Source organism: Lonchura striata, chromosome 9 (genome assembly GCF_046129695.1).
Source record: "Lonchura striata isolate bLonStr1 chromosome 9, bLonStr1.mat, whole genome shotgun sequence".
In the NCBI taxonomy this organism is placed as follows: domain Eukaryota; kingdom Metazoa; phylum Chordata; class Aves; order Passeriformes; family Estrildidae; genus Lonchura; species Lonchura striata.
The window spans coordinates 6,077,880-6,104,824 of record NC_134611.1 but is presented as its reverse complement, the minus strand read 5'-3'; the positions used below and the strand labels follow the sequence as shown (position 1 = coordinate 6,104,824).

Genomic DNA, 26,945 nt, shown 5'->3' with positions numbered 1-26,945 from the left:
TCCCAAGGATTTAGGATTTTCTGCGGGTCTGACTCTTAACTGTGGCATGCAAGAGTTCTGCCCACAGCACGGCCTTTCTGCAAGTGTGGGCTGAGTGGCACTAAGGGGACACAAAACAGGAATCTTTGTCTCCAGAGGCTGTGAAATCCCAAACCCACCCTGTTTCCCCCAAGGAACGGCTGCCTGATCTGTGCCAGCCTGAGCAAGGGCTGCACCTGACAGGAAAATGAAGGTGGATGGAAGCAGAGGGAGCCCGGGGTCTCGTTAGCCCCGTGCCATCCTTCCCCCGTAGCCAAACATTAGTTTTGGGTGTATCCCTTTCCTTTGTCCTTGAGGTGGCCTCGGGGGGCGATAAAGTGAGAGTCACCCGATCCACCTTGTGTGGAACTGGAAATGGTTCCTAACAGCCCCAGCTGCCTCAGAGGCAAAAGCCTGGTACAGCAGGAGGTCAAAGACACGGAGAGTGCTCAGAGGCTGCGGCTGCAGCAGAGCCCGCGGTGCAACTCCCTAAAAATGCCCGATCAAAAACTGCCACGGGGGAGCTCTGCTGTGCCTCGCTGCTGGGATCGCCACCTTCGCTGCTGGCTCCTGAACAGGTTTGATGCTGTTCTTCCAGGACTGCCCAGAACAGCACGATTTAGACCAGCACAGCTGGTTCCAGACTCTTCTGAGCTCAGTAATTATTTAATTTCCAGCTCCAGAGGTTTCAGAAACTCTGGCTGGCTCAGGGACCCTCACACACACAACCCCACCCCCAGCTGAAAGCCTGGCAGACCAGAGGGAAATGAGAACTCACACAATTCCCTCAAACACTTCCTAACCTTCTTCCCAGTCAGACTCACAGGCAGTGAAGTGCAAAAGCATTTTTATTAATTGAAAACTATTAATTAAAAGCTTGAGCATGTGTGGGCTCAGGCACACCCTGAACACCTTTATCATGCTGGTGCTCAGAATTTTAGTTGTAAAAATCAGTTTATTTCAGGACTTTGCAGTGGTAGAAAGGACATTCAAGTATTTGTTTTTGTGCTGAACTTTGATAAGAATAAATTGTTCTACTACACTTTTCAGCCTAATTGCAAGGATTGGAGAGGCAGGGGATTCACTTGGCTGGAGGGGTGAGGCTGAAGAGAAGAAAAGAGAAAAGCAGCTGGTTTATTTATAAAAAAAGTTGGTTTATATAAAATAGCTTTGCTGCTACAGCATTAAATGCCAGAACTAAACTCAAATGTTGACCTAAAAGTGAATGTTAACCAGAGCCCTGTGTGTTAATGCTGGGTTGGAGGCTGAGGCCTTTTTACCCTGGGGCTGGGGCTGACTATGGAGGGACCCTCCTGTGGATGTCAGATCTGTCCCCAGCCATGGCAGCACCACCAGGGAAAGTGTTTGCAAACAATAAAACACATCCAGGGTGGGAATAATTAATGGCTGGCACTGCAGAGCTTCCTCCAGCCTCAGAGCCCAGGCAGTGCTGGAGAAACCCTCCCGAGCCCACAATTTACTTGCACACAGCACCAGCCCCACGGGCACAGGGCTGCACAGCACCCAGGGTGGATTATTTACATTGAGATGATCTGGTTGTGCACATTGTTAAGTTGAAATAGATGCCAGAAATGTTATCTGGACGTGCACCTGCCCGGCGCAGCGAGCGCTCCCCAGCTGGGATTTGCTGTGGAGATTGGTTTACACTCGGTTCTTCGCTCCTTTTAAGTCCAGTCCAGCAGATGGAGAAGTTTGGGTTGATGTGGAATGCATTTTTCACATAATGCCTGTGGAGAGATGAGGAATGACTAAAAGAAATAGCAATTAGACAGCAGCATCATCGGTCATGGGATCTGTTTGGAGTTATGGATGTGATGTCCAGTAAAACACACACGGAGCCTAAGGCAAGGCAGGGCACCAGCCCCACTGCCCAGAGCTGCAGGAACATCTTGGGATGTTTTAAGGAACAAGGACAAGTAACCAAAGGAGGAACAAACTGGTGAGGAGAAATGCTGCAACAAGGACAAGTGGCCAAAGCAGCAACAAGTTGAGGAGAAACAGCACAGGATGTTTCAGCGGGGGAGCAGAGCTTCTAGAGATTCTTTGTCACAGTGCTCAACAAACCAGGAACAAATGCCAGGGGCAGAGAACAACTGATTCCCCTCAGGGCAGCCTGCTGGACATCCCAGAGCTCTCTGCACGTGGTTTGCAAGAAGTACCTTGGTCCTGGTCACTCTGGCTGTGCCTCGGTGCTGGGAGCAGGCCCAGGGGCTCCTTCCTTCTGTCCAGGAACGAGAGCAGGAATGCAGCACTGCCAGTAGCCTGGATGGGATCTGTGAACAAGGAAAACACAGAAACGTGGCATGTGATAGACATCACAGTGGTGTGATGGCAGACTTTGTGCAAACCCTGCCTCACACATGAGTTCAATAAGTTGCTGTGGTGGTTAAAGAGTCAGCACCCCTTTTCCTTCACACCCGGTGTCTCAGGATTTCAGAGCTTGTCCTGGTGAGTGGCTGCACCTGTGTTCCATCACTGGCAGTGATGGCAAACCAGAACTGAATGTGCTACCAGGATGAGAAGCTGGTGCTGCCTTTTGCTATCAATAATAAAAGAATAAATGAGAATCCCCAAGGGCTGTGCCAGCAGAGCTCTGTCAGGGATTGCAGCAGAGGAACTCCCGGAGCCATGCCTGGATCACCCAGAGCCATCCCTGGATCACCCAGATCCATCCCTGATCACCCAGAGCCATCCCTGATCACCCAGAGCCATCCCTGGGTCACTCAGATCCATCCCTGGATCAACCCAGAGCCATCCCTGATCACTCAGATCCATCCCTGGATCAACCCAGAGCCATCCCTGGATCACCCGGATCCATCCCTGATCACCCAGAGCCATGCCTGGATCACCCAGATCCATCCCTGATCACTCAGATCCATCCCTGATCACCCAGATCCATCCCTGATCACCCAGAGCCATGCCTGGATCACCCAGATCCATCCCTGATCACCCAGATCCATCCCTGATCACCCAGAGCCATGCCTGGATCACCCAGATCCATCCCTGATCACCCAGATCCATCCCTGATCACCCAGAGCCATCCCTGGATCACCCAGAGCCATGCCTGGATCACCCAGATCCATCCCTGATCACTCAGATCCATCCCTGATCACCCAGAGCCATCCTTGGATCACCCACATCCCTCCCTGGATCACCCAGATCCATCCCTGATCACCCAGAGCCATCCCTGGATCAGCCACACCTGAGGCCACAGTGGTGGGGCCAGCCCAGGTGAGGGTGAGCAGGTGGCTGGGACAAGCACAGGAACAGTGTGCAAGGGCAGAAGGGAACTCGGGGAATGAGAACATGTGGGGAAGGCTCTGGAGCAGGTGCTTGTGAGTGCCAGGGCTGCCAAATGTCCCTGCAGCAGGTGAGCAGCTCTGCTGGAGCACCCTGAGGGCTGCTGGCTCGGGGGTGTTTGATTCCCCCACCAGACAGGGGTGAAGGGAGAATTCAGGATTTTACTGAACACACAAAAGGGCTTTTCCAGCAGCCTGAGCCTCTCAGCTGCACAGAAACCCAGCTAGGCACCAAACCCCACGGCCATGGGGCTGCTGGGGCAGGGCCTCCTCAGCTCTCCCCAGCTGGCACACTGGGATTCCCTGGATCTCACACTGCCAGGGAGTGACTCCACAGCAGCACCTGCCAGGGGCTGGACAGCATCGCCTGGAGCTGAGCCAGACCAAGCCCAGGCTCTGTCCTAAGGCAGGACTCACAAGGTTACTCCAGAAAAAGGAATCCAATCCAGCTTGGCCTCAGGTACCACTTGTTAGCTTTATTCCTAACAAACTTTGTTTGTTTACACAAATTACCAACCAAAAAACCCCACAACTGCTCCCAAGAGGAAACTGTCCAATCTTGTTGGCAAGTTACGGGAAGAAGGTTCAATTCCAAGCTGCTTTTCTTGTGCTAAATGGAATTCCACACAGGAAAGGACTGATTTCCCTTGAACCATGGGTTGCAGCATTGCACTGTGTGGTGAGTAAAAAACCCAAACATGCCAAGACCACTGTGCTGAGCTCTGCCCAGCACTCTGAGCTCTCCTGAAAGACAGGAGCTGCCCAGATTCACAAAAAACACCACAGACTCAGCTTTGTTTTGCAAACAAAGAATCATGGAATGCTTTGGGTTGGAAGGGACTGTAAAGCCCACCCAGTGCCACCCCTGCCGTGGCAGGGACACCTTCCACTGCCCCAGGAGCTCCAGCCCCAGTGTCCAGCCTGGCCTTGGGCAGTGCCAGGGATCCAGGGGCAGCCACAGCTGCTCTGGGCACCCGTGCCAGGGTCTCACCTCCCTCCCAGGGAACAATTCCCAATTCCCAACATCCCATCCATCCCTGCCTCACCTCTGAGGGAGCTGTTCTCAAAAGCCCCAACAAGCTGCCTCTCTCTCAGCATTTTCCCATGCAGAGCTGAGCGAGGTCAGCTCCATCAAACCAAAGAGAAGATTCAGGAACTCCTGGGTGGGGATGGCAGCGAACAGAGCAGCTGGCAAAGGGCTCGGGGGAGGCAGCAGAAGGTGCCAGAAGGGCTGTGGCAGAAGGGGAGGCTGCTGCAGGCCCAGCCTGTTCCTCTCCTCAGCTCCAATTTTGGGGTTCCCAGGGCCAGCAGTGGCTGGAGTGCCCCAGACCTGCTCCAGAGGCTTGGCAGAGCCATCCCTGCCCTCGGACCAACAGGCACTAAAAGGGCTCAATCTTCCCAAGTTTCCTTTCCCCTCCAAGTTCTCCCACCATCCTCTCCCAACTTTGACTGCTCTAAAACATTTACAGATCTAAAAAGCAGGGAGAAAAAAAATGTTCACCTGTCGGGTGATATAAAACCAATCTTCTACTAAATGTGCCAGAATAATTTTTCTCCACCTCAACCACAGTTAAAACCTTCAGTCTATTCATTACTGTCTTTTTATAGTATTTTTATTTAATAAAACCTATTAAGACTACCATACAAATCTCTTTACTTATGCTTTTATCTTTTAACTGATCAATTTTTATATTGCTGACATCCCTTCTTCACCATTTGCTCATTTAAAAATTCATAGTATATGAGCTATGTCTCTGGAGAAAACGTCTATAAAATTTGTTACAGCTGGCAAATGTGTATGAGTCAGTGATAGCACATGACTAAATGCTTCACAGAAAATAAAATTTGTTTCTGTAGTAAGCAGAACTGTTTAAATGTTATTTATTTTTATGTTTCAAAGAAAATATATTGTGAAGTGCTGCATTGATTTAATACGCAGCAATGTCTGTGTACACGCTGTACTGGGGAAATTTATGAAACCTTTGCACAACTCCTTTAATTGAATTTTCCAAATCTCTCACCACACACAAATAATCAATATCTTCTGCAGAGAAAACCAGTCAGAATTATTACAGTCTTTCTTTTCAATTTTGTTGTCATCAGCACATACAGAGCACCTGGATATTTGTAATGTCTGGATAGCAAGTTATTTACACCTCTTAAACATATAATTGCTACTAAGTGAGTCCAAACTAATGTTTCTTTTCTTTTTTATTTAAAATAATTATATTCATGGGAGAAAGCAGTATTTATTCTCATGTAGGAGTTGCTACATGTTGGAAGAACTACAATTCTTTTGAATTTTTCATTAAGCTTAATACTCTAAACTAGATCCACCAGAATTAAAAATTCATAGCTTTTGCATCTCTAAAAAGGCACGTAGGAAAATAGAGTGTAAAAACAAGGGTGAAATCTGTGAATAAATGGGGCTGACACCTAAATCTAAACTGCAGGTTGACAGTTCTCTGTGTACTTGTCTGGGGCCTCCAGTCATATGTCTCATGTGCATTTCTGTATCTGCCACTGCAGTTAATGGCTTAATATTTCATCTGCATAGCCCAGGGTGTTCCATCACTGCAGAGCCTTGGAGCTGCCCCCTCTCCTCCCTCCCATCCCAAAACTCCTCGTGCTGCTGGGCCCAGAGCCCAGAGTCCTCCAGTCTCAGGCTGGTTGGAAAATTCAGGTGTGGGTACAAGCCCCCAGCCCCAAATCCTGCTGGGCAGGAGCAGTGGGGAGCTCCCCCAGCTCCTGGGGCTGGCAGTGGACAGGATTCCTCACTGTGCTGGGAAATGCAGCCTGGGGGCACTGGGCTGGGGTGGGATCTGTTCCCTCTCCTCTGCTGGGGGGGACTCCCACACACTCAAACCCACAGGATGAGGAGACATGAATTCAAATTCAGCCTGAGCCAAAAGCAGCTTTTCATGGCCAAGACACAAACCACACTCCCCCGGGGCAATCCCCACTGAGTGAGGGGCTGAGATCAGCCCTGCCCCAGGGGGGATGGCAGGAAAGCCCCAGCAGCACAAACAGGGATGTTCTTCCACAGGGAAGGGCAGAGGAGCAAGGCCAGATCCCTCCAGTGTTACAATTTTTGCTCAGCCAGTTCCCAGACTCACTTTTCCCAGCAAAAGGGATAATGGCATTTCTTCTCTGTAGGTAAGTACAAAGTTGGGCTGAGGAAAATGTGGGTTTTAGGTTAGGGTTTTACAGTTGGAAAAATCCACTGCTGTATTCCCCTTTCCCTCAGAAGATCTCCAAGGAAGAGGAAGGAAAGGTGGGGCAGACACCCAAGTACATCTAAAGGTCAGCAAATCTGTTACACTTTATTTGAGAATGATGTGAAAATAAACCCTAGCAACCACCAGAGCCAAGTGGTTTAGTCTTAGGACACCCAAATTCTGAACTCAAACTGACACAAAATGGGATAAATGGTGGAATTCTTTGGTTCAAGGAGGAGCTCTGATTATTAAGGATGTGTTTATATTTTGCAGTGGTTATGAAATGGGATTTATATTTTTAAATAAATGCAGCTTTCAAAACTCTACTGCCAGGTGGAAACTCAGGAGTTTTGGTCCCTGATTTCTCAGCTTTGCTTTCATCAGTGATTTGAAGTGGCATGGAATAAAATCCATGCAGTTAGCCCTGATCCAATCTCTTGGAAAGCCACCACTACTGTCCCAGAAGCACAAACCTCAGCCCCTTGTATTCACCTCACCATGAAAGCTGGGAATGTTCAGGACTCAGAGCAGATCAGATTTGCCCCTGGGCTCAGCAGGATGAACAGCCCCACAGATAAGGAAGTGTTTTTTATTTCACCACAGCCTGGACAGAGTTTTCCCCACCACTGTAAGTATTTGATCTCTGGAACACTCTCATGGTTTGTGTCAGGGGTTTGGGGAAGCAAAGTGTCCCTGTCCTTTGTAACAGCTGGAGCAGCTTCCCCTCTTAGAGCTTTCACTCCTGGAATCTCCAAAACAATGAAATTTTCCTTCAAAATGTGCACACCCCAACCTGCACATCCATTCTCAGCACATTTTGGACTCCCAGACACCAACTTGATTAATCTCTTGGCAGTTTTACAATTTGCTTACTTTCTATTCAAAAACATTTTGTTTACTGTAAATTCAAGTCATGGGCAAACAATGATGTCTTTTTTCCATGCTGGTCACCCAAAATGATAAACTGAGCTCTGCACAAGGCTGCCCATTGAGCCAGGAATGTTTTGTATGAAGTTGTTTTAAGAGGAGGTCGTTTATGTAAATAAATTTCATGCCTCACCATGTGATGATAATGTGACATTCCATCTGGACCAAGCCACAGAACAGTGGCTTGTTTTAAGCCTTGCCATAGGTTTTAAGCCTTGCCATAACTAATTAAAAATAATGATGAAAAACCCACATCTGAAACTAAAAGGCAAAGAAAAACATCTCCAGATGCTTCTCTTTGATCACAAACTCCTCTGCCTCTCCCGCTACTGCATTTTCAAGATTACAAAATTGAATTTATTCTTTGTGAAAGCAAAACTGACATTGGAACTTCATCAAAATCGCTCAGCTTAAACTTGGAATTCTCTTTTCCACCCTACCTTTACAAAATATCTCTCATCTAAGCAGCCTCGCTGTGTGTCTGGGGCTAAGGGCTGCTTTCTGGAGCAGAGATGGAGCTCTCAGTGTGTGTGAGCAGTCAGGAGCAGAGCACAAAGGAAGCAGGGACTGTTGCCAGCATTGCCAGCCCTGCCAGGCAGGAGCTGCAGCAGGAGGACACAGGGAGCTGTAAATCACCACTGCACACTGCACAAATCAGCCCAATTCCTTCCCAAGTGCTGTCACTCCTTTTCATTTGCAGCTAATCTGCTGCAGCCCAGCAAATCTCATCTTGATCAATTTTCTGTCCTTTAAGAGAATCCCCCACAGCAGAGATGCCACCGCTGCTCCTGGTTTTGGGTTTGCTCTGCTTTCAGATAGCAGGTGTGAAGGTAACAGAAATATCAGAATATCTCTGGGGGATGGTTGGTGATTTTACTGAGTGTGAGGATGAAACTGTCCTGTGTGTGTCCCCTGTATGTGTCCCCTGCCTTCCTGCCAAGGCACTAAAGCAGCTGGGGATGAAACACAAAATATTCAAATATTTTCACAGTGCTGGTTTTGAAGAAGCCTCAGAGCTGGGATTTCACAGCCCCCTGCAGTGGGTGAAATACCCCATAAAATACACAAAGTGAAAAAGGTTTTGCTGCAAGATTGTGACACTGAAAACACAGTGGGAGGGAGGAGGATGAAGAATAAGGATAACTGGGATATACAAAAAGTATGGAAAATCTTCTGGACCATGCCACAAGTGCAAGGCCATGAATAATTCCTTCTCCCTGCACAGTCTCATGGGGTAATACCCAATACGATGAAAATAGCAGCAAATATTCAATTTACATTTGCAGACCATTCAGAAGAAACACATTTGATTATCACAGTTTTCATATCCTAAAGGTTACCCAACTTATTTCAAGTGAAAAGGACTGAAAAGAAATCAAGCAAAAGGAATCAAAACATCTGTTACACAGGAGTTATGAAGAGTTTCTTACCTCGGGCAGGGACTTTTCCATAGTTTTCTTTCAAGAGCTGCAGTTTTTCTGCTTGACTCACTAGTGAAGAAATAAATCCAAAATCAACAAATGTTGCCCCAGAGCTTTCAAAGAAAATAATACCTCTGCTGCCTCCTTCACTTTCAAAGCGTTTCAAGGAAAAAAACCCCTCTTGCCTTTCTAACTGTGCTCAAAAAAATTAACAAGAATTTTCAAAATTCAGACAATTCTGACAAATTTTGCTTCCAAGCCTCATTCCACATTTTGTTCCAATTTTTCTTCCTTCTAGTGCTGCCATGGTTCCTAATTCAGAGATGGGGGAAGGATGCTTCTCTCCCAAGGAGCTGAGGGAAAGAGTGGACACAGAAATGGCAATGGGAGGTCTGAGCTGTCCTTTGGGCTGTGTCTGTCTGTCTGTCTGTCTGTCTGTCTGTCTGTCCCAGCCTGTTCCCAGGTAACTCCATCCTGGCTCAGAAAGGATCTGGCACTACAGTGGGAACAGGGCAGGAGGAAAATGGAATGAGCTTTGGAATACAAATCAGGGAAGAAATGGTAATTGAAACAGCAGCATGTGATGCATCAATTCCACTGTTTGGGAAGACAATTTCCCTGGTACCTGTGGCTTTACTGTCCACCTGTTCCCAGCTGCAAAAAGCAGCAGCCCAGGCACTCCAGGTTTGCTTTCTGGGCTCCTTTGGAAAAGCATTCCAGATGTGGCAGCTGTGAGGTGCCCTTATCCCAACACAACAAGCATCTGGAATGTCCACCGGTTCAAGATACATGAATAGCGATTTTTAAAGCCTGGAAATTTATATCAGCCTAATCCTGCTGACAGGCAAACAAACAAACAAACCAACTTCCTCGGAAGGGGAGAAGAAAGGCCAAGCAATCCAAGTGCAAACGTTCAGCCTAATCCCCACCTAAGCACCCACTAAGTATCTAACTATTTACCGACCATTTCCATAAGAAAAGGTGTTGCTTTTCCAGGTTTTCCCTCCCCTGTGTGCCTGCCTTTTATGTCCCTGCTGGATGCACCGGGACACTCGAAGTGCATTTTTCCTGAGTCCCGGGGAGTACCAAAGGCAACATCTGGAGTGATCCCTGGGAAATGTTCCGAAGGGATAAATAAATGCACTGAGCCCCCTCCTCACCCAGCGCTTGGGTTTTCTGCAGCTCAGCACTCAGGTCACAGGACGAGTGTGAGACTCCGAGGATATTTTCCAGCTCTCTACTGCCCTCCAAAGCCTGGAAAATAACAAAATCATCGTTAAATCCCATTCCCAATAACATACCAAAACCAATTTGGAAATTGTTCATAAGCTCTCAATTCCTCCTCTTCTAAATAAACACTGCAATTAAAATATTTTCAATTAGTATCGTTTGTTTTTTATTTTTTAAGTAAAACCTTGTCCACATGAAATAAATCAACCCAGTCCTCTGAGTACATTGAGTTATTTCTCAGCTATTGATGTACAGCAATGAACCTTGTGCTAAATTTAGTCAAGAAACAAAATGGAAAAAAAGGAGAGAAGTGATTTGCATTTTAACATGTATTGGACTATTAAATAATCATACTTCAGTGCTAAATTAAATGGTACAATCACTTCAACACAAAAGGATCTTTAATCTTCAAAGACATAAAAATCTATGCAGTTAATTCATATTTCGAGTTCTAAATAATAATTGAGAGCTACTTCATATTGGTTTTATTTGTGTACAAATTAAAAACTGAGGACATGGAAAAGCAACTCTTCTCGTTTAAAAAATCCAATGAATTTTGAGTTTTTTTGCATTTTCTGTATCTCCAGTCCAGCTTACCTGGTTTCAAGTCTTTTATTTGTTTCCCTACCCCTTCAAACTAAAATGTTGCATATAAAAACCTAATTTTGCTTTCAGATCTTATATTAGAACTAGTTTAAAAGACAAATCAGTGTAAACCAGACCTTCAGGCTTGTCAGATTTGCTCTTAGTTTCAGAATTCTGGGCAAGGAATTTCTCACTTGGGACTGCACTTGCAGGAACCTGTGTAAAAAAGGTACAACAATTCCAATTATCTACATCCCCACTCACTGAAAATCCATGTTTGCAATGTTTCCCAGAGTTTTTTCTCGTTGGAATGGGGATGGATCCAGTTCAGCTCTGAGGATTTAAATCAGTGTACTGCACAATGTATTTTCCATCTGTAAAATTAAGTGTATGGGAGTTCACATGAATATTCAGTGTAGGTGTTGGTTTAGACTTGTTTTGATTGGAATGTCACTGCTGGTCTCCTGCAAACCTTTTAAAAACATTCTGAATTATTGAATGCAAACATTTCCATATCAATGAGGCCTCTAATTACTCCAATTGTTCTGTAATTCTGGGTTCCTGTCACTAAGAAATGAGGCTGGATGTGTTTGACCAAGGGATTCACTGAATCACAAAAACCACCCCCCAATTAATCAATTTACAGTTTTACGCTGGTATAATGTTAATATTTTCTTTTCTATTGTCACCCAAATAATCTGTCCAGCTCCACCACTTGGAAGACACTATCCTACACTGAAGGAATTTCAGCCTAATGATGTGGGGAAACATCCAGCAGAGGCAAAAACCCCAGGAAACAAATTGGGAGTTCAACTACAATAATGAAAAGGAAGAGCTACAACTTCAAACATAATATTTAGGTGAATAAACGTCGCAGTTATTGTCTGGTGGTGAAAAAGAGATGCAATCACAGCCCTGTTCCCATAACAAACTTCAAACTGAATGCACTTACACATCGTCCTCTGTTTGAGGCTGCCCTCTCCTGGAGAATCCGCTCTTGGAATTGCTCTGCTCATTCCCACCTCCTCAGAAAAAGAGACACGATAAAGATAAAAATCAGACGTGGAGTATTTGAAGCACCTGAAGAAGGAGTTGGTGTGAACCTTGAGTGCTGAATGATCTTTTGAGAAGAGGAAAAACCTCAAAGCTCACTTGGAAAGCAGGACTTGGAATGAACCACACTAAATTATTTATCATTTAGACTTTTGGAATTTGACCTCTCCTCAGTTTCTGGAAACCTTGGGATTACAGCATTAATATCTGGAAGTTAGAATCATCCTGGCAGATATTTACTGTGCTCTTCCAGGAGCTCTTTATCCTATTAACTGCAGATTAACATCGAGCATTATCCTGAAAATGCTGGAATGACTGAGCTACGAAATTCCCATTTCCCTTTATGAAAACTACCTGGCCCCAAGTCCATTTCCTAAACAACCACAAAGATACTGGGAATTGCTTCCAAAGGCTCCAAATGTGCTCTACTGACAATATAATATTCCATGTGATGGATGGGGCAGGATAAATGTGACCTCTGACCACAAGACTTTCTGAATTTACATGATTTATCCAATTCCCACAGGAATCAGAACAAAACCAGATTAAAATTTTAGCTTGTCTATCAATACTTGTTCCAGCAATAAAAAAAAGTCACATCTGACTATCAGAAATTATTTAATTGTGGATTAAGTTGAAGACATCACAAAACATAGGGATTTTATAAATTTACCTTCAAGTGAAAGATTTGGAATTTACCATGGGTTTAACAAATGTACAGGTCCCAGACAGACCCTGTGGAATGAGGAGCTTTCCACATTTCCCTGTAATAAATCTCCTTCCTGCCATCAGACTAAAAAAAAGAGACCACACTCAGCATTAAACACTTTGATTTCTTCTTGTTAGATCTAAATTATTACATCCAAGTCTCAGCACTCAAGGATAAATTAACTTTTAATTTTAATATTTTGTAAAACATTTAGAAACACTTCAGGATGACGAAGTGCTATAGAAGTTTAAGCTTTAATACAGTAGCTAAAAGTTAAGACCCTCAAAGATTTCATTTTAAATCTATGTAGTCAATAGAACTTAAATCAGTCATCAATTATCAAACAGGTCATACTTTTAGACCAGTACTGTGGATTTTTAGAAGAAGAGCAGAAATTGTGGGTTTAAATGGACAACCTGGAACCTGGGATTTAATAATTACACACCACCATCTTGTAGCTATATGAATACAGGAAAAAAAAAAAAAAGACTGGCAGCAGTATAAAGACTTAGTATAAAATATAAAATCCTGGAGGGAAGCTCCACTGCTGCAGATCCATCAGGAGAGGACATGGTGCAACAGCTAAAATCTGCAGACACCCAGTTAAATTTCAAACAGTGGCTGTTCCACCTTGCTCAGAATATTTTAACTCATCATAATTCCTAAATGTTGGTGAGGCCTCAATTACTGTACATAAATTCCAAAACCTTTGGGGCATAAAAAATTCTGTAACCCAAGAAGAAACAGTGGCTGAAAATTAAAGCCAGACAAATTCAAAATCAGACAGGGGATTCTTTCTTAATAACTAAAATAACTGAACAAGGAATTTGCTAACAATTGAAGTGATGCAGCATGATGATGATGATGATGATGATGATTATTATTGTTGTTGTTGTTGTTGTTGTTGAGACTTAACCATCTTTTCTAGAGTTGTACTGCAAGGAAATTAAAGCTCTTTAGGGAAAGATGACAAAAAGTCCCTCTGTATTCTTCTTTTTAAAATAAAAAAGTTACACCAAGTAACCTGAGGGTTCCTCAACACTTAAAGAGGCCACAACCACAATATTTTTATACAGTCATCAAAGAAAAAAGCAGCTCAGTCTACTGAATATCTGCTTCTTGAGCAGTCAGAGCCAAAAGCTGTGACTGTGTAACTAAGTGAACATATATCCTAAAGTAAACTGGAAATAATATCATTATAATCTTACAAAGGTGTATTTTCTGAGAGCTGATGACATTCAGTGTTATGTTAATTAAAAATTGTCTCACTCAGTTGCTTTACAAACACCCCCAAGATTCACACCGAAAAAATTGAATCTTTAAGTCCCAACTTTGGCTTTTCCAGAAGAGATTCTTGGAGAGGAAAAAGAAATCAAATGCAGCAGATGGGGGAGAAGTGCCTAAAGGCAGGAGAAAGCAGGACAATGCTGTGGTAGGAAGGAGGGATGCTCAGCTCACCCTCTGCTGGGGCACTGCTGGGATCCTGAGCCCTGTCCCGGGTGGGAGAGGAGCAGGGACTCAGCCGGCGCGTGCCCGTGGTGGGTGAGAAGAAGCTCAGGTTGCTCATTTTGGCCTTCAGGGGGGTTGCATCAGTGGCCTGAAATGGAGAAAAATACCAAAAAAAAAAAACCCAAAGCAAATAACCAATCCTGGTGAGTATTGACAAAACCTCTCCGAGCTTTTATTACCTACGGTTTTCCTAAGTAATTCCTGGCTTTATGTATTCCCACTATGGAAAGCTGATGTTAAATGTTGTGGTGGGGTGACTTTGTGCTCATCAAGGTTCTCTATCACTCCCTCTTCTCAATAAAACTTGTTTGACTCTAAAAAAGAAAATTGTCTCCCATTGTCTCCCAGGTTCCATAAAGAAAAAATATGTGTTTTCCAGGGATTTTGGTATTCTGGCATGATCACCTTGATGTTTGGGGCTTTTTTAAAGCAGCCAGACCAAGTTTTTTTTTTTTTTTTTTTTTTTTTTTTTTTTTTTTTTTTTTTCAGTAATAAGAATTTAAGACATAAATTTTTTTTTATTTTAATTGTATCAAAAGTTATTTCTCGTATTTTTTTTTAAACAAATGTTGATTGAAAAAATCCAAAGTGAGTCCCTCAAATCCAAAATTTTGTCTGTGGTTCAGGGTTTCAATATGTCTACTGATGTAAGAGGAATTATTTAAGTATGTTAAAGGATTTGTGCAGGGAATTGAACTGGGATTCTCTGGGATAGGTTCTAGCATGGATGCTGAATTGCAAGGATGAAAATCTGGGATTTTTTGCACATTTCATGTACAGAAATAAAAGAAACCAACCCAAACCTTTACTTTACAACCCCCAAGTGCTACTGCTCGTCATCAGTAGTGGGACTTACAGCAGATTTGAAAAGATTTAATTTGCTGCCCACTTGCCTCTGCCTTGTTTTAGTCCCAAATACCTTAAATAATTTCACACCTCTCATTTATACTCTTGTTCCAGTCTAGCAGCATTTAAACTACACCTGGTAGAAATCCTCACTCTGCCTTGCCACATTCAAGCAGGTTAAAGAAATCTTTCAAATCACCTGCAAATGAAATATTAATTGAAGTATCAATGCCAGTTTAGGGATTAACATGTCATCAAATCTCCTTACCAACAGGGAGAATCTCCAAACACTTCAGACTATTTTTGCTGCTTGAACAGCAGCCACCTCACTTCTGGATATGGATAAGGTTATTTTACACAAAATTGCTGCAGCACTTACAAGAACAGATTTTATTTGTCAGTAAGATTTTCTCCTCCTGGAAGGAGAATTTTACTCCAGTTATGAAATTTTTTAACAATACCACACCAAGAGTCCAAAAATCTAAAAATATTCATTCCTGATCTGGTTAGTTCATGAATATTTTGATTCATGGAATAAGGAACTCTTGATAAAAACAGGGAAGGAATGAGAGAAACAGCAAAGATTATGCATGTATTTCACCCAAACCATGAATTCACTACTTTCTCTTCCTTCTTTCCTCTATAAAGTTATTTAATTTAAATCTTTGACATGCATCTGTTGGAGACCAATAATGTGTGAACCAAAAATCAGTGTAAAGCCACATCACTGAGCCTCCACTAAAAGTTTCTATCATTCAGGGGGGTTTTTCCTCAGCTTTTTGCTGCACAACCTGACTGCAGGTAAGTATGGAGTAAATATTTTTATCTCATGGGAGGGGATGGCTTTAGGGCAGGAAAAGCATTCCATGGAATTTCAGCTGGACCACTCCTCTACAAAAATGTTACTACAGATACAAAATTACAGTCACGGCTGCATTCTGAGCAGAACAAGTTGGGTTAGGGTACTCTAAGCTGCTAATTAAACTGTTAATTTTTTTTTTTTTTTTGTGCCACCGTGGTATTTTCCCACCTCTGTTGAAATTTTCAAAAAATAAGTGTCTAGAATTTTTTTAAATGCCCAATTTCTGCCTTGCTCAATACCACTGAGGCATCCAAATATGGGCTGCATATACAAAAACCTCTTCAAAACGACCCAGGCTTGGAGATTTATTGGGAGCTCGTTTGCTGACCAGCTCTTTTCTCTCTGTCCTTCTCCAAAATTCTCCTTCCTTTGCACCCTGCCATCCTGCCCAGCAGGAGCCACAGAGGGAGGTGACAAAGTGACATATGTCAGGACATGCTGGTGGCTGGGAGGATGCTGGAGCTGCATTTAGAACAAATAACAGCACCAGTAGGATTTTATTTTGGTTGTGATAACTGGGGTGAAATTGATGGCAGCGTTAGGAGTTTATTGTTTCATTATGCCAGATTAGCTGAGGGAGGTAATTACAGCCCTGACACGAAAATGCCTTTAATGTTTGCATTTCAATTTTGCAGTTTCTAATATGCAGATTACAGCATTATCATAATTCCATATTGTCACATGTACAATTACATGGCAGAACGTTTGCTTCCCAGGATAATGGAGCTAATTTCTAATAAATGATTTCACCAAGGATCTTAACTCATTCAGCTCTTGGGTAAATAGTGGTGGCAATAACAATATGCACATTTTTCAAGTGATTCATGCAGATGTACATTACTTAACGCCAGGCAGTTCTGTGACAAATGAAATACAATCAATTTTAAACTAATATTTGCAGCAGTAATTTTGTGCTTTAAGATTTGCTCAGACAACAACCAATCTGTAAAAACATAAAGGCAGCTAAAATGAAATGGATTGTTTATATCCACATTTATTTTTGCACACAGATATATATACATATATATTTATACAGCCCAGATGGCTCCAGACACCAAAAAAATACTTACATTATCTTTTTGAACAGTGTCCAAATTTAATGCTCTCTTAACCCTGCAAGAGAAAAACATGGACAGGTTTTATGGTCATGTAGACACAAAGATTTCTGTTAGTAAGGTCTATATTGATAATGTTATAGACAGTCTCCTTTTTTGGTTTCACATTTACTGATGGCATCCAAAGCAAATCCATTCCCTGAATGTTGCTTGTTTAGAAGGATAAAGTGTTTGCCTAAGTAAATCTGATTCTCCATTTTATACCAGAGATAAAATCAAGGCTATGAAGTGAAATCATGCTGAGTATTTATCTTTTCTCCAAGGTTATAAACAACAACCCCCCCCCCCCCCAAAAAGCATTTCCATTTACATACCTTCTGAGCAAGGCTTGCAATTATTTTGCTATTAGTCGAAATAATGTTTAAGACATTAAAGACACAGGTACAGGCAAGGTGAAAAAAGTAGTTTTTCCCATCATTTTAGCTCTTAACATGATTCAGTGCTACCAGCCTATGACTTAACTGGGGAACAGATGCTCTATGTCTTTACAGGTCCCCAAACCATAAGAAACTGTTTGCTTCCCTTCTTCCCTCTCCTGATTCAGGAACATGCCAAGCTCTCTCTGCAAAATCTGCTCCTCTGAACTGGATGCCCAGCTGTTAATGGCAACACTGGAAGAGGAAAGCTGAATATTTATAATACTTTATATGGTACAGCTGTCTGCTAAAGAGCAGTCATCAAAATTTTATTGAATGCAGGCAAAATGCTCCAAGGAAAGAAAGGTCAACATAAATTAAGACTATTTTTCCCAGAGACAACGGAAACTTTTTAAGCACGTTCTTAAATCTTAACAATAGTTTAAAGCATGATGTAAAATGATGAGAGAAAAAAAATCTTTGTAAGAACAGTCCCCGAGAAACATATATATTACATTGAATTAAACAAGGTTTGGAATATACATCATATTTCAAGAACTTAGCTCACTTTTCATCTTGGAAAAAGAATGTTTTGCCTTGTAAGGAATTTAGATTACCTCATTCCAAACATATCCTTTTCAAATTTATGCTGCTATTCCAAAACTGTAAATTAAAGGGTTGGGAAAATAGAATGGAAACACAACTTTGATATGTAACTCAGGCAAAGGTCTTACATGAAAACAGTTTTACAGCTATCTCTATTACAAAAAGGGGAAAAGAAATATCCTGTCTTAAAAAAGCCAAGTAAACAGGTAACATTTAAATTAAGAAGGCCTCTGAAATTCTGGCCAAAGGGCAGCCAAAGCTGCAACAGTTTGATGGAATTTTTTACAATGTATTTCTTTTTTAAAGAGAAGCCCATATAGCTCAAGGAATCCCGACTTCATTACAGCTTCCAGCTCCTGGCAGCAGAGAAATATTCCATTTATTAATGCATCCACACTGCAAGGATGCTCTGGGGGCCAATGCATTTGCATGTTCCACTAAGGCATGTTCTGATGGAAGTTTTAATGGCAGGTGTCAACAGGAGCTGAAAGCCAGAGGAAATCAAGAGCAGGATCACAGCTGTAGGATGAAATAAATGAGAAACTACATGAAAATCCCACTAAGTTATAAGCACTGGGAACATTTCTTAGGGGGAAAGCTGTGCACTGATCAAAGCCACGTTCTTTGAAGTCTTTTCAAATGTTGTGTAGAGCAACAGAGCAGCACACAGCCCAAATTTCTCTCTGCAAACAGCCTGAACTATGGGGGCAGAGATGGAGCCTCATTCCAAGCTCTTCAATGTTGGAAAGAGCTGGAATATTGTATTGGAAAATAGAATTTTACCTTTAGGAGGTCAACCTTGCCTTGTGCCACCCAATAGCCTGGCTTGCTTGGGGGCTTGTTTTTACTGATTGTCTTTTCAATGCCATAATATGAGAAGTCAAATCAGAATTATTAAAAATTTATGCTCTAAGTCTACACACAGACCCTGGCTTGGGCCCCTGAAAACAAATTTATCCTGATACCTCACATGAAAACCCTGTTGGCCAAATTGTTGTCTCTCAGATCTTCCAAAAGAAGAATGTGGTGAAAAAACAACATATGCAAAGGAAAGTATTTTAGGAAATAACATGAAGAGCACCACTTTTAGTATGGTTTATTTTTTTATATATATATAGCTCACTTTGCCTGTGGTGTAGAACCAAATGTCAGAGTGGAACAAGAAAAGAAGACAAAAAGATGAGGCACTAGTGGTGAGAGTATTTAACCTGAGTTTTCTACCCTGAATTAGCCTGACAAGGTTTAATTTATTTTCTTAACCATTCAGAGTATGATGGCACATGTTTACAGCCAGCTGTACAACCTGCAGTGATTATTTTGTGCCTAATATTTATCAGGTTAAAGAACTTTCTTTATTGATTTCCAGAAGCCCACGATGAGCAGAGATACACAAGAGCAGCAGCACACTTACATGACTTGATTAATTACTTCCTGCTTGATAAATTGCAAAATATAGGAGAAAAATGAGCAGGATTTATTCCCTTTGGAGACAAAATGAAGAGATACAGCCTGATGGAAAATGGGCATGGGGGGGGTGTCATGCCATGATCTCCACAGCTTGCAATTCCTTCCCACCTCTCTGCACCTGAGTGTGTGAATCCGTAATTTAGTCACTGCTGTAATTGTAGTAAATCCTGTTGAATCACTTTATAAATATTAATTCAGTCAGTGATTAAGTGCTGCTAAACTCTTTTGCACCTGTATCTTTTGTATTCATATCCTTGTCCCTGTGACCCTTTTGCATCCCTGGTCTCTGTGTAAATCATTCTAAATTGATTCTAATCCCATTTTCCTGTCCATGCTCCATCTGTGTAGCGAGCAATAGAGTGAACCTTGCCATCAAACTCTGTTGAAGCCACACTTCCACAAATTCATATCAAAACCTGCTTTTTTTTCATCAATCCCTTCAGTGGTGGCCAAGGGAGGGGTCAGAGGATGGATCAAGCTTTGCCCAGCAATGGGACAAGATGCAATGAGCAGAAAATGATGCCCAGGACATTCCACCTGGATGTGAGGAAGAACTTCTTTCCTGTGCAGTGACTGAGCACTGGAACATTGCTCAGAGAAGGTGTGGAGTCTCCCTCACTGGAGATATTCCAGACCTGCCTGGATGCCAGCCTGTGCCATGTGCAGGGGATGACTCTGCTTGAATGCTGGACTGGATGACCCACAGTGGGTCCTTTCCAAGCTGAACCATCCTTCTTCTTCTTGCCTCTCTCCCACAGAGCACTACAGATGTTATCCGTGCCATGTAGAGAGATAAAGAATTAGAATAACTGGGACTGGAAGGGGTCTCTGGAGATCATCCAGCTCAAACCTCCTTGCCCGGGACAGGCGACGCAGGCTTTGAATGTCTCCACAGGGGGAGATTCCACACCCTCCCTGGGCAGCCGCTCCAGAGCTCTGCCACCCTCAGCGTCCAGCAGTTCTTGATGCTGAGGTGGAACTCGCTGTGTTTCACCCCCATTGCTCCTTGTCACGTCGCTGCGAGCAGTGACCCCTCGGAAATGCAGAACGCAGAGAGGATCCCCCACAGCGCTGCCCCAGGAACCACTGCCGGCATTTCCCGGCCTGTTTGTTTCCATCTGGAAACAAACCCCGGGCTGTTTCCATCTGGAAACAAATCCCGCCCCTCGCCGGCCGCTCCTTCCTCCCCGGGCCCGCTCCGAGCGCGCTTCTCCCCTCACGGAGCCGCGCCCGCGGGGGACGCGCTCCCCTCACGGCAGCGGGTCTGTGTGCCGCGAGGGCACGGTGGGAGCGCAGAGAGGGAAGAGAACAGGGCAGGGGAGAGCAGGAAGAAGAGGAAGGGGGGGAGAGCAGCGCTGCCCCCTCCCCAGACACCTACGACATCGCGGAGCCGCTCCCGCCGCCGCCCCTCGGAGCTCCCGCCGTGTGCCCGCCTAACGCCGCCGGCTGGAAACGGCGCCGAGCGCGGCCGGGCCGGGGCGAGCGGGGCTGAGGGGCCCGGCGGGGTGAGGAGGGGCCCGGCGGGGTGAGGAGGGGCCCGGCGGGGCTGAGGAGGGGCCCGGCGGGGTGAGGAGGGGCCCGGCGGGGTGAGGGGCCCGGCGGGGCTGAGGGGACCGGCGGGGTGAGGAGGGGCCCGGCGGGGTGAGGAGGGGCCCGGCGGGGCTGAGGAGGAGCCCGGCGGGGCTGAGGGGACCGGCGGGGCTGAGGAGGAGCCCGGCGGGGCTGAGGAGGAGCCCGGCGGGGTGAGGGGCCCGGCGGGGCGGCGGGACCGACACCGGGACCGAGACCCCTGGGACCGGGACCGAGACCGGGACCCCTGGGACCGAGACCGAGACCCCTGGGACCGGGACCGGGACCGAGACCCCTGGGACCGAGACCGAGACCCCTGGGACCGAGACCGGGACCCCTGGGACCGAGACCGAGACCCCTGGCACCGAGACCGGGACCGGGACCGAGACCCCTGGGACCGAGACCGAGACTCCTGGGACCGAGACCGAGACCCCTGGGACCGAGACCCCTGGGACCGAGACCGAGACCCCTGGGACCGAGACCGAGACCCCTGGGACCGAGACCGAGACTCCTGGGACCGAGACCGAGACCCCTGGGACCGAGACCGAGACTCCTGGGACCGAGACCGAGACCCCTGGGACCGAGACCCCTGGGACCGAGACCGAGACCCCTGGGACCGAGACCGAGACTCCTGGGACCGAGACCGAGACCCCTGGGACCGAGACCCCTGGGACCGAGACCGAGACCCCTGGGACCGAGACCGAGACTCCTGGGACCGAGACCGAGACCCCTGGGACCGAGACCCCTGGGACCGAGACCGAGACCCCTGGGACCGAGACCCCTGGGACCGGGACCGGGACCGGAGCCAGACCGGGCCCGGTGCCCGTGTGGGCTCGTCGGGTCCCGCTGTGCGCGGTAGGAGCCGGTGATGTTCGGGCGGGGGTTCGGGGCGGCCAAACGCACCCCAGGAATCCCTCAGGGCTGATTCCCCTCAGGGCTGGGGGAAGGGGATTGTAATTTTTTTTTTTTTTTTTTTTTTTTTTTTTCGGCGGGTGGTACATTTAGCCCGTGAAACCCCACTTAGGAGGGAGGGAAGGATGAGATCCATGCAGGAAAAGTTTCCTGATTCGATGCGGACGCGGCCGGAGCAGGGCTGTGGGTTCTGTGGGGATGTGAGCGCAGGGCAGCGCTGCCACGGAGGGTTTGACTTTGGGCATCAGGAGGAATTTCTTCACAGAAGGGGTAATTGGATATTTGAAAGGGCTGCCCAGCAGGGCTGGAGTCCCCATCCCTGGAGGTGGCCAGGGAAGGGCTGGGCATGGCACGCTGTGCTCTGGGCTGAGAATACTGCACTGCTTTGGGTTGGAACAGAACTTAAAACTCATTCAGTTCTACCCTGGGCCAGGACTCCTTCCACTATCCAGCCTCCCACCCATCCAACCTGGCCTTGGGCACTTCCAGGGATCCAGGGGCAGCCACATCTTCCAGGGCCTTCTCACCCTCACAGGGAGGAATTTCTTCCCAATCTCTAATCTAAACCTACTCTCTTCTTGTTTGGAAGCCTGGGCTGGATTGCTCCCCTCTGTCTATTTTTCTAAAGTGTCATTTATCCAGTACAAATGTCCCAGCCTGAGCCGTGGGGCTGCTGGCAGTGCTGCTGTCACTAAGCCATTGCTCACTGGATTTCCCAGCCGTGGATTCGGCAGCACTTCCCGGCCCACGTAAGAAATATCTCAGTAATGGGAAGTCTGAGGAGTATAAACAAAAGTTCACATGTTTGAAACTGGTTGCTGGAAAATTAACATTTTTTCTTCTCCTCCTCCTTGCCTTTCTCCCCAGTTCCATTCTGTGTGTGTAACACTGGTGCTTCATTATAGTGACACCCGTTTGCAGGAGCCAGGCTGTGCCAGGGGGTCCCTGCGGGCTCCTTCTGGTGCCTGTGTAATATTAAAGTGTCAGGGAGTTACAAATTGGGTACTTCATCCTTGATAAGCAATTATTATCTGCCTTTCCCAAGTGTAAAAGATCTGTATAACTCAACAAGGTGCCAGTGATTGAGGCCTCCTGAGTAAAAATCCAATGAGTCCTGAAGGGGAGCCTGGGATGGCATTGTCTTGTTGCTGAACTTGAGATATTCCATTTATTATACTGGAATATATTTCCTGAAGTCAACATTGGGTAAAATAATACAAGAAGCTGTTAAAGCAGCAGCAGAACAGGATTTAGTGTCCCTCTGTGACAGCCTTGTAAAAATCTTAATCACCCCTGGTGGAAGCAGAAAGCTGCTGTCAGAGTTTGCTGACCATTGCTGAGCAAACAGCCTTAAGTTGTTTTAATAATTGAGAAAAAAATGTGTTTCTGTTTTTTTCCATTCATTTATAACTATATGGGCCTTGGATTTAAAAGGCCTGAGTTGCTCAAAGTTTTATGAACACTGATTTTTAAAGTTTTATGCACAATTATTTCTATTATTTATATTTAGGTAACTCTTAAGAAATAGAATTCTGTGCTTAACCTGGCAGTTTTTGAGATTAAGGGTTCCAATTTTATTATTATCCATGTGTCTTACTGAGTTATAAGAATAAAAAGAGAAAACATGGATAGCAAAGCCTTGTTTCACATATAACATGAAAATGTGTTTTTGTGCTTTCAAAAATCAAGACTAAATAATGTTTATGTAGTACTTGTAATATCAAATATCTGCAACTATGTAAAATACAGTGAAATTAAACTTTTTACTGCCAATGAAGGATAAACTGTGAGAAACTCTTTGTGCTTGTGGATCTCATGGTCCTTACCTACAAGTGTAGATAATTATTCCCATCCCAGATTTAGAGAAAAGAAAGGATATGACCTGGATGTTTGGATAATTTGGGCTAGTCTGTGTTTCAGGGGACAAACAGAGGCATTATTAAGACAATTCCAAATTTTAACTGGAATTTCATCCCTCACAGGATGGCCAGCACTCCTGGGGATCAGAAAGCCACACACTTGGAAAATTCTCAAGGGAAGAAGTCCCAGCATGCAGAAGAAGCCATTTTTTACATGAACTGCAGAGCAGCTTATCTGACAGTCTTAAAAAGCAGCTTAGAAAATATTAAATCAAAAGAACAACTCAGTTTAGGTAATGATTGGATCTTTTCCCCTCTAACCCTTACTGTGCATAAATTCAGTAACTGGCTTAAGGAATTGAGAGTAGTTTGGGATACCTGCTGGAATGGCAGACAGAGGCATTTTATAGATTTTGTAGGTTATTTTATTATAGATAATTATAGATAATGAAATGGATTTTAGATAGATTTATAGGTAATAAAAAAGAGTTAAGATTTTTATTTGTAAATCAGCAGTAGGAAAGGTCTCAATTCAGTTTAGAGTGGTCCTCTGTCCTGTATGGGCACAAAAAACCACCACAACTGGTTTTCCATAAGAATTCTTACTCCTTATCTCATCTCCTCCTGAATTACACTTCCCTAGATTGGAATATAAAGTTCTCTTTTTTTTTTGTCCAGACTTTATTTGTGTAGAAGTGATTGTGGTGGTGCCAGCAGTACAACAGGAAAAACAAATCTCTGACTGCTTCAACTGCACTAAATAAGGCTGTTGGTAGAAACTGAAAGCTTTGGGGCTTTGGTTTGAAAACTTCAGGAATTTCAAAGGGAAGTGAGAAAAATTTACCTGAAAGATGAAAGTTGTTTTCTTAATAATGTATCTTAGTGACCAGGTAAGATAAGGAAAGTGTAAGGTAAGACTGAGTAATAAATAACCTCAGTTTTGAAGGAGGTTTCACTATGCAGATAAAATTCCTCAAGCAAATACAACTCCAACTTTGCACTTTCTTGGAGTTGTAAGATTGTGTGCTCTCTTTGGGTGATGATTTTTTTTTTCTTATAGAATTTTGTTCTTTCTAAAAAGGTTTTTCATGGAAACCACCCCTGTAAAAGCTGAGTGCACTGATTATAGCTTCTTTCCCTACAGCAGAACATGAAATTCCACCCATTAACAAGCTTATTCCTACAGCTTGTGACTTGGTGCTCTCCAGGCTTTCCCAGCTGCAAAAAACGCCCTTTATTACATCCTAATGATAGTTTGGGATAATCTGGATTTTAACAGAGGGGTGGTGTGAACAAATGTCATCTCTCTAATAAATGCTTTGGCTTTCAGCTCTATCCATATGCCACTTGGCTACACAGCAAGTGCTTGGGCATTTTGCTTTCAAGGTCAGCTTAGAGAGGGAAGTTAGTTGTTTAGAATCCTTCCAGAGATATTTAAGAATTTATTTTAGAATTTGTTAGCATTGAGAATTAAAGACTTATATTTCATCTTAAGTCAATTTTGGTGTTTCTAAAATGAGTGGTGCTGATGTTTAAGCATCTCTTGCTTTATGAAGTTTGGCTGATATTCCAAACGAAAGTGCTCACTGAGAGATTGGCCCTGGGAAATTTTATTTGTAGGAGTTTTGCTTTTCCCCAAATAGTAGCTTCATTTCCTGTCTGGAGTGATTTAGCAGAACCAGACCATAAGGAATAATAATAAATAAAAGGTGCAGTCTGAGCTTTCACAAATACAAACTGGGAGGCATGGAGGGAATGGCAAGCGCTGATCTCCCTGGAGATATAAAATTAAGGATTGTATATTTGAATGTTATCTGTCAAATATAATAATGTGCTAATAATAACAATAAATAATAATTAATTCCAGGGAACTCTCCTATCCATGGGGACAAACCCCCAGAATCTCTGCCCTTCCTTCCCTGCCTGCCTTGACCAAAATCCCCAAACCTTTGCTCTGTGCCCAGGCACGGCTCAGATAAAGATGTGATCCCTGCTCTGTTCTGGCTCCTCCAGCAGAGGTGGCAGGGCTCAAATCTTTATTTAGTGCTTGGCACTGAGGCAGGGATTAACAGCAGAGGTGCCTGGTTGGTTTGTTGGTTTGTTTGTTTGTTTGATTTGCTGGTGACATGGGTCCCACTGAGCATTGTCACGATGCCACCGCCTCATTTCACAGATGCTCCTCAGCACTTCCCAGCACAGGCTTGGGCACTGCTCAGTTGGCTCAAAATCAAATGCCAGCCCAGGTGGAGATGGAGGATCTCCTGTGCTTCCCTTAAAGATTATTTGAGAAGATATAAAAGCGTCCCTCTCTTTTCAGATAGACTGTGCATTTGAATTTAATTTCTATTTAACGTAATGCCTTCATCACACTGAAAACTGAAAGGATGTTTTCAGTAAAGACCTTGAAGAGGCAAAGAGATCCAGAAAATTAATTTTGGAGAATGCCAGGTATAACACCCATGGCACTGCTTGCATGTGTGACATTGGCTGCCTGGTGGTATCATTTTTCCCTTAAAATTCATGTATAATTTGAATTGATGCATTCAAATATACAGGCATGACATAAAATATCGTCTCAGATAAATTCTACTCTAAATCTCAGTTATTGGCAAAGAAAGTGCAAAGATGATGTGTGTCTTAGTAGAAATAGGATCTAATAATGTGCCGACTTAAAAATAATATATTTTTTAAATTAAGACACTGGATATACACTGAATTTTACACTTGAGACTGTTTTTGAGTTTATGGATATTTTGATTAAGATCATAACCAAAACTGTCCTTCAGACCCACTTTTCTCTTGGAGTGATTTGGCTTTAAAAAAATCTGAACATGGAAAATGACTCAAGGATGTTTGGAGAAAATTCCTTTTCTAACAGCTGGAATATATATTTAATATTGTGTTTTATTATTCAGTACTTCAGCAGGCTGGAAGAAATCCTTCTCAGAAGACCATTAACAAATACTGGACTTCACAAACATCTTCATTGAATTTTGATGATTTTTGTGCTATTTTAAAAAAAGAAAAGCCAGCTACAAAAAATGAACTGCTCGAAGCATTTGGTAAAATAGATACAGATAAGGCTGGATATATTTCACATGATGAACTTTGTAAAATTCTTACAACAGTGAGTATCACTAGAAACTTAATTATCCATCTTTAATTAGTAGAGATTTTGGAAATTAGATGGTAGTGGGAGCTGGGATTCCCCATTTTATGGAAGATTTTCATGGTGGGTTTCCAGAAAACACCACAGAATTACACAAACTGATACAGTTGATCTCTTTGATATTTAGTAGCATTGTAAAGACAACATTTTTAATGATTTTGACCTCTGTTTTCATGAATCAAATCAAAATCTGT

At 44.0% G+C, this 26,945-nt stretch overlaps 2 protein-coding genes across 4 annotated transcripts in view; one reads left to right on the top strand and one right to left on the bottom strand.

Moving 5' to 3' along the window:
- Nucleotides 1-848: 848 nt before the first annotated feature.
- On the bottom strand, nucleotides 849-20,700 carry ITGB3BP (integrin subunit beta 3 binding protein). 3 transcript variants are annotated; one of them, XM_021537931.2, is made up of 9 exons: nucleotides 20,621-20,700; nucleotides 16,769-16,811; nucleotides 13,940-14,078; nucleotides 11,672-11,744; nucleotides 10,857-10,935; nucleotides 10,065-10,158; nucleotides 8,914-8,973; nucleotides 2,199-2,312; nucleotides 849-1,766 (listed from the first exon to the last, which is right to left on the bottom strand). In XM_021537931.2, exons 1-9 carry the CDS (start codon nucleotides 20,623-20,625, stop codon nucleotides 1,756-1,758), a joined length of 618 nt encoding a protein of 205 aa, XP_021393606.1. In that variant the 5' UTR covers nucleotides 20,626-20,700; the 3' UTR covers nucleotides 849-1,755. The 3 variants fall into 3 exon arrangements, with proteins under 3 accessions (XP_021393606.1, XP_021393605.1, XP_031361562.1); XM_021537930.2 differs by lacking the exon at nucleotides 20,621-20,700 and having other exon boundaries at nucleotides 16,769-17,101; XM_031505702.2 differs by lacking the exon at nucleotides 20,621-20,700 and having other exon boundaries at nucleotides 11,672-11,741; nucleotides 16,769-17,101.
- The window catches only part of EFCAB7 (EF-hand calcium binding domain 7), a 19,204-nt gene continuing 12,724 nt past the window's right edge, over nucleotides 20,466-26,945 (top strand). The window contains exons 1-3 of the mRNA XM_077785316.1: nucleotides 20,466-20,504; nucleotides 23,706-23,875; nucleotides 26,498-26,709. Coding sequence (XP_077641442.1) covers nucleotides 23,707-23,875; nucleotides 26,498-26,709 — 381 coding nt within the window. The 5' untranslated portion in view covers nucleotides 20,466-20,504; nucleotide 23,706. The remainder of the gene's footprint in view (nucleotides 20,505-23,705; nucleotides 23,876-26,497; nucleotides 26,710-26,945) is intronic.

Coding starts and splice junctions, on each gene's coding strand:
- ITGB3BP (XM_021537930.2), bottom strand. CDS start 16,828: ATGTTTTTCTCTTGCAGGGTTAAGAGAGCATTAAATTTGGACACTGTT. Junction 11,745..13,939: donor CAGCAGTGCCCCAGCAGAGG/GTGAGCTGAGCA, acceptor TCTTTTTCTGAG/GAGGTGGGAATGAGCAGAGC. Junction 10,159..10,856: donor CAAATCTGACAAGCCTGAAG/GTCTGGTTTACA, acceptor GTTATTTTCCAG/GCTTTGGAGGGCAGTAGAGA.